General features: G+C 55.2%; 1 protein-coding gene across 3 annotated transcripts; it reads left to right on the top strand.

Annotated features, from left to right (window-relative positions):
• The first annotated feature begins 1151 nt into the window (after nt 1-1151).
• Nucleotides 1152-18619, top strand: HPN (hepsin). 3 transcript variants are annotated; one of them, XM_059999443.2, is made up of 13 exons: nt 1154-1318; nt 1883-1952; nt 7928-8029; nt 8118-8159; nt 13210-13339; nt 13409-13531; nt 13670-13710; nt 14055-14220; nt 14322-14512; nt 17290-17385; nt 17579-17721; nt 17904-18068; nt 18358-18619. In XM_059999443.2, the coding sequence occupies exons 2-13, from the start codon at nt 1937-1939 to the stop codon at nt 18391-18393; spliced, it is 1251 nt and encodes a 416-aa protein (XP_059855426.1). In that variant the 5' UTR covers nt 1154-1318; nt 1883-1936; the 3' UTR covers nt 18394-18619. The 3 variants fall into 3 exon arrangements, with proteins under 3 accessions (XP_059855424.1, XP_059855426.1, XP_059855425.1); XM_059999442.2 differs by having other exon boundaries at nt 1157-1318; nt 18286-18619; XM_059999441.2 differs by lacking the exon at nt 18358-18619 and having other exon boundaries at nt 1152-1318; nt 17904-18269.
• Nucleotides 18620-20518: the final 1899 nt, after the last annotated feature.

Raw genomic sequence — 20518 nt, 5'->3', positions numbered from 1 at the left:
TCAGCGGGGGTGATGAGGGGAGGAGAGAGAGGGCCATGAATGGAGAGAGAGGAGGAGAGGCTAGGGGCTGGGCAGTGCCAAGGCTGCCCCAGTGTGGCCCCCTGTGGGAGGCTGTGGCTGTGAGTACAGGGGGTGCGACGGGTGAGCGGGTGGGTCCAACTGTACAGGGACGGCCCATCTGGTGTGAGCAGCCGTGGTCTGACTGTGTTTGAGGGCATGGCTGTCCACAGGCAGGTGTCTGCTGGTGATCCTTGTGTGTCTGGGTGTTTATCTGGCCCTGGGGTGTGACGTGGATGACTCTTGGCTGCTGGCCAAGAGTGTCTGATGCGGGACAGTGTGTATCTGCCTCTGGACACTTCCGGCCACTTGGCCTGGGCCTCAGCACTCAGTGCTGCCTTTTCCGGGCCAGGTCCCCATCCCCCACCCCCGTCTAGGACTTCCCAGCTCCAGAGGTCATTGCTGCTGGCGGCAGAGAGGCTGCCAAAGCAAACCAGCCCCCGTGACTTGTAGGAAAGCAGCTGGGGGGAGGGGGTGGGGGGGGAGGGAGAGCAAGGGCGGGGGCAGGCGTCGGGACTGGGGCTGGGCTGGGGACACTGGAGGGGCAGAGGCTGGTGCAGGAGTTGGGGTGCGGGAGGGGTCTGGGGCACGGGCTGGGCTGAGGCCGGCCTGGAGCTGGGACCGCCTTGTTCGGGAGTTGGACAACAGTTGCAGGAAATGGCAGGGGCAGTGGTGGGCCTGGGGCTGGGCAGAGGGTGCCGGAAGGGGCAGGGGTGGACAGGGACGGGGTTCAGCCTGAGCTGGGGCAGGGCGGGGGCTGGGCAGGAGGCAGGCGAAGAAGCCGGGGCAGGGTGGGCTTGGGGCAGCTGGTGCCCTCCCTCTGTGTCCCTGCAGTTCGTAGCTCCTTCCGTTGGTCCTTGGAAGCACCCCCAGCCTGCCCTGTCTCCCCAGACCCCCGGCCCTCAGGCCAAGCCAGTCCCAGCTCCTCGTCCCCTCAGCCCCGCACACCTGAGCCCCCTCCAGGCCGGAGGCAGGTTGCTGGGCCGGCCTGGTCCATCCCCTGCAAACCCTGTCCCACCAGCCAGGTGGCCTCCAGCGCTGCCAATCCCTTTGCCCGGCCCCTCCCCGCCCCTTCCCCCGCCTCTCGCCCAGCCCCCTCCTCCTCAGGTGAGGCAGCCAGGCCTAGCAGGCCCCGCGCCACCGCCGCCGCTGCCTCTGGGGCCGCCGCTGCTGAGGGGCCACCATGCTCCTGCCCAGGCCTGGAGACTGACCCTAAACCGGCACCATCTCTCAGCTCCGCCCCCACCTGCCGGACCCCAGGGTAAGGACCAGGGTCCTCAGTTCCAGTCCCCAGGACGTGGGCCCCCTCACCCAAACCCGCCCTAATGCTCAGCTCCCAGTAGAAGGACTCCCAGGGACCCGGAGGGTGGGCTGTCAGGCTTCTCCCCAAGGACCTCAGAGTCCCAGCCCCCTGTTCTTCAGACTCCAAGATCGGCCCCGGTCTCCTCCTCCCTCAGACCCCGGAATCCAGGCCCCTGTGTCCCTCCTCCGAAGGAGGGCTGGCCCCCAAACCTCTTTCCCCAGGACCCAGGAGTTGAGGCCCCAGCTCTCCTCCTTCAGACCCAGGAGTTCAGAGCCCTAGTCTCCTCCTCACCCAGGCCCAGGCGTATGGGGTCCCCCAGGCCTGCAAATCCAGGCATCCCCCTGGCCGCTGGTCACACACTGACCCCATCCTTGAACCCAGCCCAGTCTGTGTCCGTGATCATGGCGTGCTCTGGCCGGGGCCCAGTCCCTCAGCCTCCCTGGATGGGCGCCTGGGACTGGGGGCACAGGGGCTGGCCTGGGCTCCCCCAGGCCCTGCCTCCCCCCGTTCATCTCCCCACAGGTCCCGCCCCGGCCCAGGAGGTCAGCCGGGGAATCATTAACTAGAGGCCGTGACATGGCGGAGAAGGAGGGTGAGTCCCCCTTTCCCTGAGCCCCAACTTTGGCTCTGCCTGGCGCCCTTCCTTCTGTGCTTCCTTCCCAGCCCTCCACCCCCTTGGAGCCCCCTCTCTCTGGCACCCCTCCTGGGGCCCATCCCCACCCGCTTCTGAAGTCTCCTCTACCTGATTAACTATTAACCAAATTTTCTGTGGGGCTGTGGCACCACCTGCCTCCCTGCCACCCCATATGACCTTCCTGGCTCCTTGCCTCAGTTTCCCCTCATCCCCCAGTGATCTCTCAGCTATCCCTGGACCTGTCCTCTACTTGGGGCCAAGGCAGGGAGACTAGCTATCACAGTTAAGGACACAGACTCCGGAGTCAAATACACAGGCTTGCATTCGAATTGGCTTCTGCCACTTTTTTGCTGTGCCACCTTGTGAAAGTGTCGTCGTCTCTCTGGGCTTCATTTCCCCCCTGGGTCAAGCACGGATTCTAATGCTACCCGCCTACCTACCTCCCTACCTCCCTACCCACCTACCTGCCTGCCTACGTGAGGTTGTTGGGAGCACGTAACACACACAAGGCACCCGCATGGGGCTCAGCGTGTAAGACAGATGCGGTGCACCAGAGCTGTCGTGGAAGAGGTCGGCCAACTTGGAGTCCTGGGACCCAAGACCCCCACCGATTCCAGACATTCCTGCCACCTCCTCACACTGTGGGCAAAACAGCAGAGGGAGGACTTTGGACTCGGTCCGGATGGATGGAAAGGGGAGAGACAACAGAGAAACTGCTCCAGGGATGGTGGGGAGAAACCACATCCTCAGAGTGGCGGGCACTCGAGGGCTCATGGAAGCCCCTGGCAGGGGCTCCAGACACCCTGGCTCCTTCTTACCCTGGTCCACACTTGGGAGCCAGCTGGAAGGGCCCAGTTAGGGGTGGCCTTTCCTTTCCACGCTCCCCAGCTGGGGCCGACTCCCTCTCTTCTTCCTGGAACCAGGCTAGCTGGGTTTGGTCCCAGGCAGTATCACTTTCTAGCTGTGAGGCCCTGGGCAGGTGACTTACCCTCTCTGGGCCTCGTTTCTTCCTCTGTAAAATGGAGACAGTACTAGTGCCCACCTCAGAGGATGGTGTGAGGATTTACATGCCGTGATAGGCAGGAAGCCCTGAATGTGCTGGCGGAAATGATGGGTGTAGATTACTGGCCTCTTTGGGTCTCAGCACAGCTAGCAAATCAGAGCCCAAATCATTCAGCTGTGGCCCGGAGTAAATCCAGGCTCCCAGTGGCTCAGGAGAAGGTGCTTGTGCCCTTGCGGAGCAGGTGGGCAGCAGAGCCCTGCACCTTTGGAACCATTCCTTCCTGGAGCCCGCCGAAGGGATCTCACCAGGCCTGGGGCCTACGGGTGAATGAACCAGGGATGAAAAGCAGAGCATGTGCTGAAGGATGGCCAGAGACTGGCCTGGGGACAGAGAGAACCGAGGCACAGTGGGCTTCAGTGCATCCCCAGGCAGCTCGGGCCTGGCCCTGGAGGGGAGTCCTGCTGTCGTTTCAAACCTAGACACGAATGCTGAAAAGTTCTGGCGTTGTGGTTACTTGCTGGGTGACCCCGGGTGGGTGGCTGCACCTCTCTGGGCCTCCTTTCCTCATCTGTAAATTGGGGATGGTGATAATGACACCTTCCTCATTAACAGTTGCAAGGATTTTAGGAAACTGCAGGATGGGGTTAGGACAGGGCTAAGGTCGGTGTAGCTTCTGAGAACCATTGTGGCTGCAGTTGTGCTAATGTTTGTGTTACCATTCTGCTGGGTTTTTAACAAATAAATAAATAAATCTATTTATTTATTTATTTTGGGCTGCGTTGGGTCTTTGTTGCTGCGCGCGGGATTTCTCCAGTTGCAGCGAGTGGGGGCTACACTTTGTTGCGGTGCTCGGGCTTCTCTTGTTGCGGAGCGTGGTCTGTAAGCGTGCGGGCTTCAGTAGTTGTGGCACACGGGCTCAGTAGTTTTGGCTCGTGGGCTCTTGAGCTCAGGCTCAGTAGTTGTGGTGCATGGACTTAGTTACTCCGCGGCACATGGGATCTTCCCGGACCAGGGATGGAACCTGTGTCCCCTGCATTGGCAGGCGGATTCTTAACCGTTGCACCACCAGGGAAGCCCCATTCTGCTGTTGAAGTACACCTAAGGCGAGGTTTGGTGCTTCCTGGAGACTTAGAATCAGAGGAGGTGATATCTGAGTTGACATTCAGGATGAGGAGGGAGTAGGTAGGTGTGCCAGGCAGAGGGAAGAGCAAGGCTAACAGCCGGGGTGACAATCTGCCCGGTGTGCAGTGGCACGTAGCTAATTTCGTATTTCTGTCGGTAAAGTTGGAAATGTAGCTGGGAGGGTGATTGAGATCCGTTAGGACTCTTTTTGGTGAGAAGCTGGCCCATGACTGGGCAGTGCCGGGTCTCTCCACAAGGTGGCGCTGGTGGGTATTCTTTGTTTTATAAGTCCTGTCGTTTTGGTTGCTTTTTGGACCGGCTTATCAGTTGTCTGATAAGGACCCATATGGCTGTGTGGGAATTTAGGAAAGCATGTTCAACCCCCAAATCTCTAATAGCCATGCTGACATCCCAGAGGGGCTGGTACCACGGGCTGAGGGCTTTAGACTCTGTCCTGGGGAGCATTGGGGAGTCATGGAGGGTAGGGACAGGTTGGATTTGGTGTTTAGGAAGATTCCCTGGGGTTCTATGTGGAGGCTGGGCCAGAAGGAGAGACTGAGCCCAGGGGTTGGATGGGGTGGGAGCAGGGAAGGAGAGAGTGGGCGGGAGACACTTAGGAGGCCTGTAGCTGAGGTGGGAGGGAGGCGTCCTGCAGATGAGGGACATTCCTGAGGATGAGGGCCTCTGAGACGGGACCTGGGGATTTGGGGAGATGTTGAGGCCAGTATGGGACCTGGGAGGTGTGAAGGACCTTGGGGATTCAAGTGGGAGGCATCTAAGAGACTGCAGGACCCCCGATCTAGGACAAAGGAGAGTCCAGGGCTGGGGACAGAAAAGGGACACAGGCTGTGGAGGTGTGTAAGACAGACGGGAGTGGGGAGGCATGAGGGGGAGGAGGCCATGGCCGCCCTGGGGACCCCAGATTTCAGGGAGTGTGTGGAGGAGATGGAGAAGTAGGGGGAGAATCAGAATCGGGCACGGGCGGTGTCCCAGAAATCAGACGGGGAGAGACTTCTGTTCAGGAAGCTGGAGTTGTGTACAATGAAGACAGACACGGAGCTGTAGATTGAATGGAGTTTCAGAGACAAGGAGCCAAAGATGTCACTTGGGAGGGTTTTGCAGCCAAATGGTGGGGACAGAAGCACTGTCCTGTGACAAGACAAGGGCAGCCTAGCACCCTTGGAGGAACAGAGAGCAGAGCCTCAGGGGGAAGCTCGGGGGTCCTGGCTTACCCAGCCCTTTCGCCCCTGAGGAATCACGCAAGGATGCTGCTGCCTCTCGCACAGTGAGGACGCTTTCCTGCCTCAGCAAAGATATGCAGTGAGAATGCCTCTCACACCAGGGACCCAGAGCGAGGATGCTTCCTGTCCCACCAGAGGCACCTGTTTGGGGGTTGCCCGAAGTCCCCTGAACCAGAAGGCATGAAAGCAAGTTTTGCCTCTCACCTTAAGAGACACAGGGTGGCAGTGCTTCCTGCCCCAGCAGACGTGCCAAAGCCTCTGGGCTGGGCTGTGAGTGGCCCAAAGCTCTGCAGGCACATCTGAACAGAAAGGAACCAGGACAAGCCTGACGGCTAGCAGAGCCAAGACCTCCCACTGGAACCAGGAAGATGGTTGGGGGTGGAGGTGGGGACCTCTCTCCTCAGGGAGACAGGAAGGGGTCAGCCAGCCAGGGCTGGGCTGGCCCGGTCCACTGGGGCCTCTTTGGAGGGAGGAGCACGTTGCCGGGAATGGCTGGGCTCTCAAATTCTTAAGACACTCAGACAATAGGCATCCCAGGAAGGTGCTGGACTGCTCCCTGCTCCATTCCGGGTGCTGGCCTGGCCCTGTGCCCATCAGCCGTACTGCCACGACACAGATGGCAAAGCTGGGAGGTCCTGCAGCCCTGGGAGGGCCTTGCAGATGCCAAGGGCAGTCGGGTGCATGCCAGGCCCAGCAAAAGCTTTCAGCTGCCTTTTCCCTTTGGTTCTCCTGATCTCCAGCAAAAGGGTTGGCTTTTCAGCCCCAGGGCCCCTGTTGCACTGGGAATAAAATCCCTCTTGTCTGGGGGCTGCCAGCCCTCCCCAGCTGGCCCCAGCCTTGGTCCCACTGCCTTCCCCAAGCTCATGCCATTCTGGCCACATCAGTGGCCTCTCTTGCCCTCTAACCCACCATGCTTATTCTTGCCTCAAGGACTTTGCCTGTGCTGTTCCCTCTGCCTACTGTGCCCTTCCATGAGAGGTCTTTGCTTGGCTGGTCTCACCCCTCAGGTCTCCGCTCAAAAGTCACTTCTTGGGGAGGCCCTTCCTGAACACCCCACAGAACACTGCCACCCCCAACCCACATCATTTTCTTCATAGACTTTGCCACGATCTGGAGATTATCAAGTTCATTTACTTGTTTACTTGTTTTGGTTTTCCCCTCACTTTACACACATGGGAATGTGAGCTCCATGAGAACCAACATCTCATCCGTCTTGTTTTGGGATGTGTCTCCAGAGCCTAGAATAGTGCCAGGTGCACAGTGGATGTTCAATAGGACAATGAATGAATAAAGTCTCCTTTTACTGATGAGAAAACTGAGGCCCAGAGAGGTGAAGGGAGTTGCCCAGGACCACACAGCTCTAATGATTTAAAGGCATTTATTGACCAATAAAAAATGAAAAATAAATAAATAAATAAAAGCATTTATTGAGAACTTGCTATATGCCAGCCACTATAGCACAGGGAGGGGTAGCATGGCTTAGTGGTTATACACTTGGACCCCAGGGTTCAGGACTCAGCACTGCCTCTTCCTGGCTGAGTCACCTTGGGCAGGTGACTCCACTTCTCTGAGCCTCAGTTTTCCCTGTCTGAAAAATGGGAATCATAACTTAGATGAGGACTGAATAAGTTAATGCGTTCAGAGCAGTGCTTGGCACATAAAGCATGTGATAAGAGTATGGTTTTTATTATTATTATTTAAAAGCACTTTAAAACATTATACTTAGAGGTGTGTGCTAGGTGGATGCCCATTAAATAGATGAGGAAGCTGAGGCTCAAAGAGGTGACACCACCTGCCCAAGGTCCCACATAGGAATGGGTAAGGTCAATATATATATATATATTTTTTGGCCACGCCACGCGGCATTGCAGGATCTTAGTTCCCAGACCAGGGATCGAACCTGTTGCCCCCTGCAGTGGAAGTGCGGAGTCTTAACCACTGGACCGCCAGGGAAGTCCAAGGCCAATATCTTTAAGTGAGGCTGGCAAATTTCCAAATGTAGGTTCTCAACCTCCAGGGGCAAATTTGACCTTGGAGCTGGGTCCTCTGGGAGAGTTCTGGTTTTGGGGGGTTCCCAGGGGCAGAGGGTCTGGTATAGCAGAGAGAAGTGAGGCAGTGAGGAAATGCCAAACAGCAGGGAAGAGAGTTGCCAAGAGGGCAAAGGTCAGGGGTCACAGCCCCCAAGAGGCTCCAAGAACCTCTGGGAAAGTTAGCAGAAGTGAGACGTTCAAGAAAAGACGGCACAACGTGATGAAGGAAATACAGAAGCGCAGCGTCATAGGGGAGGAGAAATCCCTTAAGTGCCAGGAATATAGGCAGGGAGGGCGGAAGCTGTCCCAGCCACGGCTCTTCCCAGCTGGAACCCTTGGGGGGCTGGACACCTGGTTGTCCTCGCCGCAGGGGAGGGACGGCCCTGCCAACTGTTCACCCCAGGAAACTGGGCCCAGGGCAGGGCAGGCTCAGGCGTGCGAAGTTGGCCTGGGGGCAGGCCAGAGCTGGCCCCGTGTTCAGATCCTGCCACAATGAGGACAGACCTGGCTGTGGCCCCAGCATGGTGTCTATTGCAGGTGGCCGGACTGTGCCATGCTGCTCTGGACCCAAGGTGGCAGCTCTCACTGTGGGGACCGTGCTGTTCCTGACAGGCATCGGGGCAGCGTCCTGGGCCATTGGTGAGAGTGGACGGACCCCTGCGCCTCTACCCTCCCCTGCCCCCTGCAGTTCCCAGCCTACCTGCCCTCACCTCTGCCTTCTCTGCAGTGACCGTTCTACTCAGGAGTGATCAAGAGCCGCTGTATCCAGGTGAGTAGAGCGTGCTGAGACCCTCTGGGGAGCCCTGGAGGAAGCCCGTACCTGGTGGGAACTCAATGAAAGGATTTTTTTGAATGAACTCGTACTGTTGCTCTAAACACTTCACTTGTCTAACCCAGTGTTTTTCAGACTCTAAATGTGTTACCCGTTAGTGCATCATGAAATTAGTGAGCTGAAAACCACACTTTAAAAAGTATGAAATAGATTAAAAAAATCAGAGTGCATCTCTCTCAGTAAGAAGAAGTTCTGTTAAGCTTTTCTTTGGGTTTTATGAGGGTGGGACCGTTATTCTCTCCATATTACAGATGGGGAAACTGAGGCTTAGAGCAATGCCACAGTTCACCCCAGAAAACAGACGTTCAAGGCTACATCATAATGGAAAAATGTGTTTCTTATTGCGGAACGTGGTCAAAACCTGTTTGAGAGGTACTGTATGAATTCAGCCAACCTTTTTCTAGCTCTCCTTGGAGGTAGCTGCTGTTAGCATCCCCATTTACAGATGTGCAAAGTGAGGACCAGAGAGGACATGCAGCTGGTAAATGATGGGGCCACGAATAGCTCTTTGACTGGACTGGTAGGGAGGTATCTGCATGCAGGTGGCCACACAAATAGATGCGGAAACGCACTGTGGAATGAATGAATCTTCCCAGATGCCAACTCCAAGCTGCCGTTCTGTGGCTCAGGGCAGCAGGAAGAATGGGGAAGTCGGGTGATGGGATGCATTTTTCACTCCCACAAGCCTCATGTAGTTCCGTAAAGGACTCAGCTCACATTAAGAGCAGAAACGAGCATCTAGACAAGGAAAGCCACCATCAAGGTCAACCACCACAGTTGACACTTAGAGAGCGTTTACGCGTGCCAGGCACAGGCCTCAGGGCTTTGCAGGTACTGATTCATTAAATCCTCCCCACAGCCCATTTTAATATGGGGAAATAAGGCTTGGAAAGACCAAGTGACTTGCCTCAGGTCACTGGGATGGGAACCAGGCAGCCTGGATCCAGCTCTTGGGTAGAACTACTATACTCTATTGTTTCTCAGGAAATGGCCAAGTGAGTTGCCATAGTGACGGCTAACACACGCCAGGCCCTGGCTGCAGCCTTTGCACAAGAGCCCTGTGAAGTCGGGGCCATTATCATCATCCCCATTTTGCAGATGGGGAAACTGAGGCCCAGTGAAGTGAACTGACTTGTCCAAGTCCGCACATTGAACAAATGGCAGGGCAGAGGGTCATGCACTTGCCGGAAGCTCGCTACTGCCACTGGGCTAAAAGGAGCCAGGCTCCGAGGCTCCTAGGGTGTGGGCCCCTCTCCATCCTCACCTGATGCTTGCTTCCGGTGCCCTTCATGCTCCAACGCACTGGCAGCTCTCACGCCCTCGAAGGACCCTCCCCGCAGCACCTTCTTTCCCGCTCACACCCCGAGGCAGGTTTCAGGATCTTGCACCATCCCTGCTGGGCTGAGGCTCGCACCTGTCCTGCCCTCTCTGGTTCTCAGAGTCCTCATTTGGAAACTGGGAGTGAGAATTTGAGGAGTTAATGATCCGTGCAACACTTGACTCTCAGCCAACTTGGTTAACATGGGCTTTTGTGTCTCAGGCTTCAGGCTGTAACATTCCTGAGCAGGGCCTTTCTGCCCCCAGGCTCCACACTGCCCCCCCACCCCCCACCCCGCTCCCCACAGCCATCCTGCTGCCCCTGGTAAAACCCTCCTCACACTTGAAGTTCATGCTTTACTCCTGGTGAATTTCAGGAGGGCAGGGGCATTTTGTTTACTGCCCCAGACAGTGTCCAGCACGTAGTAGGTGCTCAGGAAACCTTTGCTTAATGAATAAGCATGAGGACAGATCGCCGACATGAGCCAACTTGTCCTGGGCCTCCAGCTGGAAAGTAATTAGGCCACGATTCAGACCTGGCTCTGGCCAACGCCAGCACCGTGCCCTTCCATTATACTCGGGTTTTTCAAAAACGTTGGGAAATTACAAAATGAACAAACAAAAACAACCCAGAAATGATATCCCCACCTCACTTTTCTGGGATTTTCACACCTCTAAGTATATCAGACAATTTTTTGAGCAAACCAGGTGACCCAGAACATACTTTTTGCATTGCTTAAAATAATACAAACAAGAATAAAGAGTTTAGAAGTGAGAAACAGTGGCACAGAATATAGTTTTAAAAATACTTGGAGGGGGCATTTGACATTCCCTCCTCCCTCCCTCCCCCTCCCTCCAAATCCATCCATAACGTGATAATTTTTTCCTAAAACCTCACACTTTCTGGAAATCACATTCCTAGAGCACTGAGAAGTCATTTAAAAATAAGAATTCACTCCCACCCACAGTTGGTGTTTCAGACCCGAAGTCTTGGTCTGGGGACTCAGCGGGTGGTGGGCACCCCCCAGCAGAGGTACCAGGCATCCCTGGGCCCCCACCTGGAGGCCGTGACTAAGGCGAGCCAGCCAGGAAGCTCCTAGTTCAGGCTGTGGGTGAGTATATTTAGGGTGGGGACAGGTAAGGGTCCATGTGAGAGCCACAGAAGGAGCAGGGAGTATGCAGATAGGCAGGCCTGGGTTCAAATCCTGGCTTTGCAGGTTCTTAGCTATATTCCCCCGGGCAAGTATAGCCTCTCCAAGGTTCAGTTTCCCCATCTGCAAGATGGGCATAGAAATGGTCTCTACCTTCCAGGATGGTGGTGGGATTCAAAGAACCCCCCAGATATGACACATAGCATGGGGTCAGCCCACTGACATCCCCAGGAAACATAGACAAGTGTTATTATTACTGTGCCATTATTGTTTAACCCTCAGGAGGGAAGCCCCTTGAGAGGCTGTCTAGGGCAACGTTAAAAGCTTGGGGTTTGGAGTCCCTCGGGCCTGAATGCACATCCTCTGTTTGCCTTTCTCTGTCCTCAGCAGGATAGGGTTTTCCCTGGAAGTCCTGCCTCCCCTCGTCCAGATCTGTGGGGCTGTGGGAAGACTGCTCAGCTTGGGTGTGGCCTCACCAAGTTCTTCCTACGAGGATGCAAAATTGAGTTTGCACCAGATTCACATTCCCAGAATGTGCTCTCAGAACACCAGCCATGCAGGAGGCTCAGGAGAAAAGGGGTGCACAGCCGATCTTTCCCCAGGCTTACTCCTCCCCACCTTCCCCATCTCAGTCAGTGGCAGCTCCATCCTTCTGGCGGCTCAGGCCAAACACCCTGGAATTGCCCTCAGACCCTCTTTCCCTCACACCCACATCCAACCTCAGCAGACCCTGTGGGCTCCACCCACAGAATCTATCCTAAATCTAAACTCTGTTCCCCCCCACCCCTCACTGCCCCGACCCTGGCCCAGCCTCCATCCTCTCCCTCCTAGACCATCACACAGCCTCCTCCCTGGTCTCCCTGCTCCCATCCCGCCCCTACAGTCTGCTCCCCACACACAACCAGAGGGAGCCTGTGAACCCCTGAGTCAGATCAGGGCCCTCCTGGCTCAGAGCCCTCCTCTGGCTGCATCTCACTCCTGGTAAAAGCCAAAGTCCTAGTGTCAATCCAGTCTTGTCTCCCATCTCCCCTCCCCTAGCTCACTCTGCTCCAGCCTCCTTGCTGTTCCTTAAACATCCCCCGTGTCTCCCCGCCCCCCATTCCACCACCTTGGGATCTTTGCACTTGGCAGTTCCTTTGGCCTGGTTCTCTGTTCCCTCCCCCGGCCTCTTACCTCCTTCGCATCTTTTGCAGCTTTCCCTCCCACCTGTTGGAAAGTGCAACCTCCCCTCCCCTCAATGCCGGCACTCCCCTGCCTCGGTCAAGCTCGATTTACCTCCCTGGCGCCTTCTTTTGTGACACACCGTCTATTTAACCTCTCTGTCCTGTTGGTTATGCATCTCACCTATTGGCCTTTGAGCTCCTCAGAGCTGGGGGTTTTGTCTGATCTGTTCATTGCCCAAAATAGAGCCTGGCACATACTGAGTGTTTGCTAAATGTAAATAAATACGGCTAAGGGCTGTGACCTGGCTTAGGTGTGGACAAGGGTCCTCTGACCATGTGAGGAGCAGCCTATGAGGGGCTGAGGGGAGCATCACTTCTCAACACAGTAAAGCCCCAGGCAGGAGGAATCCCCCATAAGCTCTCTCCAGTCTTCCTGTGTATCTCCGCCCTACCTCTTCTCAGAGTTTGTGATGCTGTGTTTGGTTGGGTGATTTTTTTACAGCTGTCTGTCTCCCCCATTGGTGGACTTTGGTTGGTGAGGGCACAGCCCAGGGCTGTCTTGGTCATCTTTATGTCCCCCGGCATCACCCCACACAGGACTGGGCATGGAGTATGTGTCTAGTTAACACTTGTTGAATGAATGAATGAATACTGCATCCTCTGCTTGGAGAATTATCATGCAATTTAGTGTGTATTCAAGGCTCTGACAAGTCCTGCAGAAAAAGATAGCTATTCTCTCTCTTTTTTTTTAAGATTATAGGAAATCTATTTAAATATTTTGGCACTGTGATGTATTAGTCAAGGGTCTTCAGGCTGCAAAAGACGAAAGGAAAATCTAAGAAACTGGCTAAATAAAAAGGGAAATTACTGACTCACTTAAGCAACAGTTCTGGGGGTTCTTCAAGCCTGACTCCATCAGGGGCTTTAAAAGTGTTATCAGAAATCTGTTGACTCTCCTCCACATTGGCTCATTTTTCCCCTCCTTGGGGCGAAGATGGGCCCAGGCAGACCCAGCCTCACGTGCCATTCTCCTGGGAGCTTGGTTAAAACAGTTTCCCTCGTCCCAAATCTCCTGGCAGAATTCCAGATTTGCAGCTCATGGGCAACCAGCTTAGGAACCCCAGTGGTAGGAGGAAGCCCCCTGGTTCCCCCTGGCGGGGCAGCCAGAGTCCCAGAGACCCCGATCTTTGGTTCAACTTGAGTCATGGGCCCTTCCAGACGCAGTCGCAAATGTGGGGGGCCCGGGGTGCTGCCATCGGGCCTGCCAGGACTCAGGACTAGATCCACGGGGTCGGAGAAGAGGCCGGGAGGGCTCGGGCAGGAAGGCGACCAGGCGGCGGTCCTGTCACCCTGCAGTGCAGGCCGGCCCGGCCGACGCTCGGCTCACGGTGTTTGACCAGACGGAGGGCACGTGGCGCCTGCTGTGCTCCTCGCGCTCCAACGCCAGGGTGGCGGGGCTCAGCTGCGAGGAGATGGGCTTCCTCAGGTACCGGGGTGCCCCTGGGGGTGGGGGGCTGGGGGGCGGGGCTGCAGGCCTGACCCCTGCCCCGCCCAGGGCGCTGGCCCACTCGGAGCTGGATGTGCGGACAGCGGGCGCCAACGGCACGTCGGGCTTCTTCTGCGTGGACGAGGGGAGGCTGCCGCATGCCCGGAGGCTGCTCGAGGTCCTTTCCGTGTGGTGAGGAGGGCGGCGGGCAGGCAGGGCGCGCACCGCCCCCGGCACGCACACCCCTGCTCCCCCAGTGTGCCTTTCTTGCCTCTTAATTGGCCTCTCTTTTTGTCTCCCCCTGTGTCCCCATCCCTGTCTCTCCCACAGCGACTGTCCCAGGGGTCGTTTCCTAGCTACCATCTGCCAAGGTGAGACCCTGAAACTCAGAGTCTTCTTCTGAGACCCCCCCGAGGGCAGGGCCACGTCCCATTAGACACCCCCAGGCAGGCCTTATCCTCTTAGATCCTGCAAGGATGGGGCTGTGTCTTCTCAGATCTCCCTCCCCTCCTGGTGGAGCCATGTCCCTCTAGGTCCCCAAGGAGGGGGCTGTGTCTCCTCAGACACCCTCCCCCAGGGTGGAGCCACGTCCCTCAGACCCCTCAGGTTAGGATCGTGTCCACTCACTCTTCTCAGAGTGGCGCATGACCTCTCAGACCCCCTAAGGCAGGGGGTCCAGGCCTCCCACTGCCCCTGACTGCCCCCTCTCCCACAGACTGTGGCCATAGGAAGCTGCCCGTCGATCGCATCGTGGGTGGCCAGGACACCAGCTTGGGCAGGTGGCCGTGGCAAGTCAGTCTTCGCTACGATGGAGCACACCTCTGTGGGGGGTCCCTGCTCTCCAGAGACTGGGTGCTGACAGCCGCCCACTGCTTCCCTGAGTGAGTGTCTCCCATGGCGCTGAGGGGGGAGGCTGGGGAGCGGCGGGGTCGGGGAGGCTGTGCCCAAGCAGGCTGCCACCCTCCCCTCCTGCCCCTGGTAGGCGGAACCGGGTCCTGTCCCGATGGCGAGTGTTTGCTGGTGCCGTGGCCCAGACCTCACCCCATGGCGTGCAGCTGGGGGTGCAGGCAGTAATCTACCACGGGGGCTATCTCCCCTTTCGAGACCCCAACAGCGAGGAGAACAGCAATGACATTGCCCTGGTCCACCTGTCCAGCTCCCTGCCCCTCACAGGTAAGTCTGGGGCTGTTCCTTGGCCTGGGGACACCAGGGGCCAGGAGGACAGAGGAGGGGGCTAGGGCATAGGAATCCATGGTGATGAGGGAAACGATCTTGAAGGGCACAAACTAGGCATTCATTAGATGGGGACAACGGGTACAGCCACTTTGGAAAGCCATATGGCGATTCCTCAAGCAGTTTAACACAGAGTTACGATTTGGCCCGGCAATTCCACTCCTAGGTACGTACCCCAAAGAAATGAAAACACATAGCTACACCAAAACTGGGGCACGAGTGTTCAGACCAGCATTATCCCAAAAGATGGAAACAACCCAGACGTCTACCATCTGACACATGGGTAAACCAAACATGCTAGATCCATACAATGGAACGATACTAGGCCGTAAAAAGGGATGAAGTCCTGATTCATGGTACACAGTGGATGACCCTGGACAACACTGTGCTAAGAAAGAAGTCAGGGCCCAAGAGCTACGTACTGTATGATTCCATTCTTATGAAATATCCAGAACTGGCAAACCTGTAGAGATAGAAAGTAGCTTAGTGGTTCCCCAGGAGGTGGGGGGGGGGGCGGGCATGGGGATGTCGGGAGGTCTCAGGTAAAAGGGGTGATGAAAATGTCCTAAAATCAACTGTGACGGTGGTTGCACCTTCCTATTGCCAGGCAGGCTAGTACCTATATCTAAAACCTCTCTAAAAACCATTGACTTGGCACTTTAAGTGGGTGAATTGTGTGGTATGTGACTTATATCTCAGAAGAGCCGTTACTGCCCCTCCCCCAAAAAAATGAAATGAAAAAATTTTAAGTACATGAATGAATCAGAAAGTCAGGCGTTATCCGTGTTACAGTTCTCTGGAGCATTTCCTTTGCTCTCAGTGAGATTCACTTGGGTGCCAGGGTGTCTTTAATACCTCATCTACACATGCCTTTTAGATTAAGGGCAGGCCGTGGGCTTCAGATTTCAGAAGGCCACTCTGTAGCAGGAATAGTAGTAATAATGATAAAAATTTAAAAAAATAGTAATGGTGATGATAACGAAGTTAAAATAGCGATGATGGTGCCTTCAGCAGGCAACAGTATGATGACAATAATAATAATGAAAGAATACAATAATAATGATGATAGGATGCACTTCAACACCTGCACGTTCCTCCTGTGTGTGGCCACTGCCCTCAGCATGTCCCAGGCATGCACTCATTTCATTGTCCCAACAGCCCGGGGAGAGTTGGTTCTCTTATGATCCTGTTTTTTCACAAGGGGAAAGGTCCCAACACAGAGAAGGTACATAAGGCCCCCAATTCCCACAACTGGCAAATGGCAAAGATTTGAGCCCAGGCTGCCCGGCGCTGGAATCAGTGCCTGTGAGCCCCTGGCTGTGCTGCCAGGGAAGTCAGTACTATTCGGTTTGCATTTTTCTTATTTTTATGGTTGTTTTTCTTCTGAATGGTCCATGATGCTGGTTTTCCATTTAAGGGAACGATACATGTTTTTCTTTTCTTGTTTCTAAATTAATTTTTTTTTTGGAGTATAGTTGCTTTACAATGTTGTGTTAGTTTCTGCCGTGCAGCAAAGTGAGTCAGTTATACCTACACATATATCCACTCTTTTTTAGATTCTATTCCCATATAAGTCATTACAGAGTATTGAATAATACATGTTTCTCTTTTTTTTAATTTTTTACATCTTTACTGGAGTATAATTGCTTTACAATGGTGTGCATGTTTCTCTTTAAAATAAACCCTTCTCTTTAGTGAATGGAGTGAGAGGGTTAAAAAGATTGAAGTGGGGAGGTATCCACGGGGCACAGGTGGATGGGGTGGGAGGGGCCTGGGTTTGAGACACGTGGTTGAGGGGTAACGGTACGGGCTTTGGGGTCAGGTACTTGCCAGCTCTGCGATCTTGAGCACGTGGCTTCACCTCTCCATGCCTCAGTTTCCCTCATCTGTTAAATGACTTCTGAGGGTTATTGAAATGATGAAAAGGGTTAATCTGAGTCAAGAGCCTACAGCAATGTCAGCACTCAGTTAATATTAACAATCATTGCCATTGTCGCTGTGTTTTACTATTGCTAGTTACGTGAGCATTTCCTATTAGCCAGGCATGCTATTCAACGCGTCACCGATGTCTCACTATACACCTCTGGGGGGAAATGATTATTCTTTCCACTTTGCACCTGAGAGCTCTGAGCTCAGGGAGGTGAAGTCACCAGCAGGCAGCAGGTAGGGCTGCCAGGACCACTGGTGTGGGTTGTGCACTGCACAAGGAAGTCATGTGTCAGGGATGCCATTCTTACTGTGGACAGGGTGGACTGGTGTGTGTATTATGATGATTTTTTCGACAGGTGGAAGTCCAGCATCTCAAGATAGTACCTTGTAAAGTTTCTCACAGAGGCACCCTCTAGGCAGGGGCAGCCCCATGGGCCATGGTTAAGAATACAGGCTTGGAAATTGGGCCAAGCTGGGTTCAAATTCTGGCTCTGCTATCGACTCACGGACTCATTCTGAGGCTTTGGACAAATGACATGGCCTTATTTTCCCCTCTTTAAATGGGGTACTAATGGCTCCTACCTCCCTGGGCTGATGGGATATTAAAGGAACTCACCCAGGAAGGTGCCTGGTACCTAGTGAGCTCTCAGTAGAAGGCAACTTCTGCTGTTGTTGTTGTAAAAGAACAGAGGGAAGGGTGGGCCGGGGGCACCAGGGGCAGCTGGGCTGAGGTCTGTACCAGGCGGGGCAGGCCGGCAGGGGTGGGACCAGCGTGGTCTGTCTCACAGAGTACATCCAGCCCGTGTGCCTCCCGGCTGCCGGGCAGGCTCTAGTGGACGGCAAGATCTGCACCGTGACTGGCTGGGGCAACACGCAGTACTACGGTGAGTTCCGTCCTCTGCCTGTGAAGTCACTGTTAAGGGAGACTCTGATCCGGGCTGGGGAAGGGCCGTTGGCCTGCTTGAAGGCCTCATGGCCCAGGGGTGTAGGGACACTGAGGAGCCTGGGTGGGCACCAGGAAGGAAGGGGGGTGTGCATGCCCCCCAGCTTCGTCCAGCCCTGCCTGCACACCCCCAGGCCAACAGGCGGGGGTACTCCAGGAGGCCCGAGTCCCCATAATCAGCAGTGATGTCTGCAACGGCCCCGACTTCTATGGGAACCAGATCAAACCCAAGATGTTCTGTGCCGGCTATCCTGAGGGTGGCATTGATGCCTGCCAGGTGAGGGACGGTGAGGGGCAGCCCGGGCCCCCGCCTCTCCAGGGGTGGAGACACATGGCAGTGGGTGGTCAGGCTCGCTACCTCGGGGCCAGAGCGCTCTGTGACCACAGCCCACGGTCATCCGAGGAGGGCCTCTCGGCTAGCCATCTTGGCTTCCAGCCAGGCCTTCCGTCCCCCACCAGGGCGACAGCGGTGGCCCCTTCGTGTGTGAGGACAGCATCTCTCGGACGCCACGTTGGCGGCTGTGTGGCATCGTGAGCTGGGGCACCGGCTGTGCCCTGGCCCAGAAGCCAGGCGTCTACACCAAAGTCAGTGACTTCCGGGAGTGGATCTTCCAGGCCATAAAGGTGAAATTTGGGCCCAGATGGGAGCCAGAGGGTGGGAGGGTTTGGGACTCTGAGGGGGAAAGGGAGCCAGGGTTTTCCAGAAACCAGCGCTCAGGCTTAGAAGAGGGTGCCCTAGGGAACGGATAGCCTTCAAAGGGCTCCTGGGGAGGGGAGTTCAGCTGTGGGACTTTGGGGGAAGCCTCTCAGACCTTGGAAGCCCCTAGTTGTCTTTCCCCAGACTCACTCCGAAGCCAGCGGCATGGTGACCCAGCTCTGACCTGTGGCTTCTCCTCGCTGTGCACGCCTGCAGGGCCCAAGCTGCTCTAGGTGGCTCCAGCCCACATGATGGGGTTCACCCTGGGATGGAACATTTTTCTTCTTGGGCCCAGCCCACAGGTCCAAGGATACCCTCCCTCCAAGGTCCTCCACAGTGGCGGGCCCACTCAGCCCTGGGACCACCCGAGCCTCACCCTTCTGACCCCCATGTAAATATTGTTCTGCCGTCTGGGGAGTCCCATCTAGCGCCCCTGATGACAGGATGCTCTTTAAATAATAAAGATGGTTTTGATTAATGTGGTCTCTGAGTTTGCAAATGTAAGCAGCAAATGAGGACATTTTGGGGGGTTGGAAGAGAGCAGTTGGGCCTGGCAAACATCAGACAGGGAGTGTGATCCTCCAGTTCTCGCTGGCTTAAGAGAAAATATCTTAATTGGTTCACCTAACTGGAAATGCTCTGGAGCGTCTGGCTTCAGGTACTGCTGGATCCAGCTGCTGAATATTTTTCATCAGGGCTGTGCCTCACTTCCTCTCTCACATCTGCTTTTCTGTGTCAGCTTCATTTCCAAGCAGGCTCCCCTACAGTCAGAGACAGAGATGTCCCCCCAACCCACCGAAACTCTTATATGCCATGGATGACTTAACAGCCACAGTGGGAAAAGAATCCTTCTTTCCCATCAGCTACAGCAAAAAAGTCCCAGGCCTGGCTCTCCCTGGACGGATTTGGGTCACATGCTCATCCCTTATCAAATCACTGTGCACCTGTGCATGGGGTGGGGAGGAGGTTTGACCCTCAGGAACTGCATGACTTGAGTGTGAGGGGTTCTCCAAAGGAAAGTGGGTTGCTCTTTCCAGAAAAAATGGTTGTAGATGCCCAGTGAAAACAAGACATCCACTGTAGATCATCATGGGAAGCAGGGCCCTGTAGGGAGGAGGCAGAAGCACCAGGCCCTGTGAGCACAGCCTGAGACCCTCATCTTGTCATCTGGGCTGGAGGTGGTTCTCAGTTTCCCCTGGGACCCACTCTGTTCCCTAGAACATCTGCAGACCTTGCTGGGACACCAATGGCCACCAGGGGGCACTACTGCCCCCTAAAATACGGGAAGTTAAGGAGTAGTCTTGTCCAGGTGTTGCTGGACACCAGATGCTCTGCAGGAAAACACCCAGCAGGTGCCTGTTTCCCATGACTTTCTTTTCTTTCTTTCTTTCTTTTTATTTTTTGGCTGCGCCGTGGGGCATGTGGGACCTTAGTTCCCCAATCAGGGATTGAACCCACGCCCCCTGCATTGGAAGCGCAGAGTCTTGACCACTGGGCTGCCAGGGGGTCCCTCCCATGACTTTCAATGATAAAAATTAAATGTGTCGCTCATCAGCTACAAGCCCCCAAGCAATTTCCTAAAACATAAAAAGACACAGGAAAGCCCCTTTGAATAACATACAGATACCCATTTAGAAAATGCTGCAAGCATCCCTCCCTGGACCGAACTCTTAGGATTTGGTGATCCCCACCATTACTTTGTCCATCAGGAACGCCCCAGCCCTACATCTCCATGTGCTTTTCCAAACGTCTGCATGCTGCTGCACCGTTCTACCCATCATATCGGAGATATAATTCGAGACTTGACCCACACGTTGCTTTGTTAGAAACGTATTGAGTTACGGGGATGGGGCTGTACATTCCCTTTGTTGCTGTTAGCTGAAAAATGTACTGTATGTGCGTTTTACGAAGTCTGGGGACTCTGAAAGAACATGGTCCACCTGGGGGATTCTGGGCAGATATGACCATGTCCTGGGGGTTCCGAGGGGACACAGCTCACCCTGGCAGGGAGGGGGCCAGTCTGAGCAGACATGACCTTGCTCTGGGTGGGACTGAAGAGGGCATGGCCCCGCCCTGGGAGACCTGAGGGGCTGCAGCCTGATTCTAGGAGACATGGTGGAAGTTTGGACAGTAAAAACCAACGGGTTGTCCGCTGGGAAGATGTCGACCAGGGGACCACTCTGGACTCTGCGCACAGCATTGCTCTTGGAGGGGGGAGGGGGTTGGGAGATTGCGATCCACTCAACAGCCACTCATCAGTCAGTCTCCTTTGTTGGCCAGGGGTCGGTGAGCCTGTTTCTCTTCCTGCTGCCACTAACCTTGTCACCCACCCCAAGGAGCCACGCAGATATTAGAAAAATAATAATAACAATCACAG

Source organism: Delphinus delphis, chromosome 20 (assembly GCF_949987515.2).
Source record: "Delphinus delphis chromosome 20, mDelDel1.2, whole genome shotgun sequence".
In the NCBI taxonomy this organism is placed as follows: Eukaryota; Metazoa; Chordata; class Mammalia; order Artiodactyla; family Delphinidae; genus Delphinus; species Delphinus delphis.
Note: the sequence above shows the minus strand (reverse complement) of the source record. Positions and strands in the feature narration are given on the sequence as shown.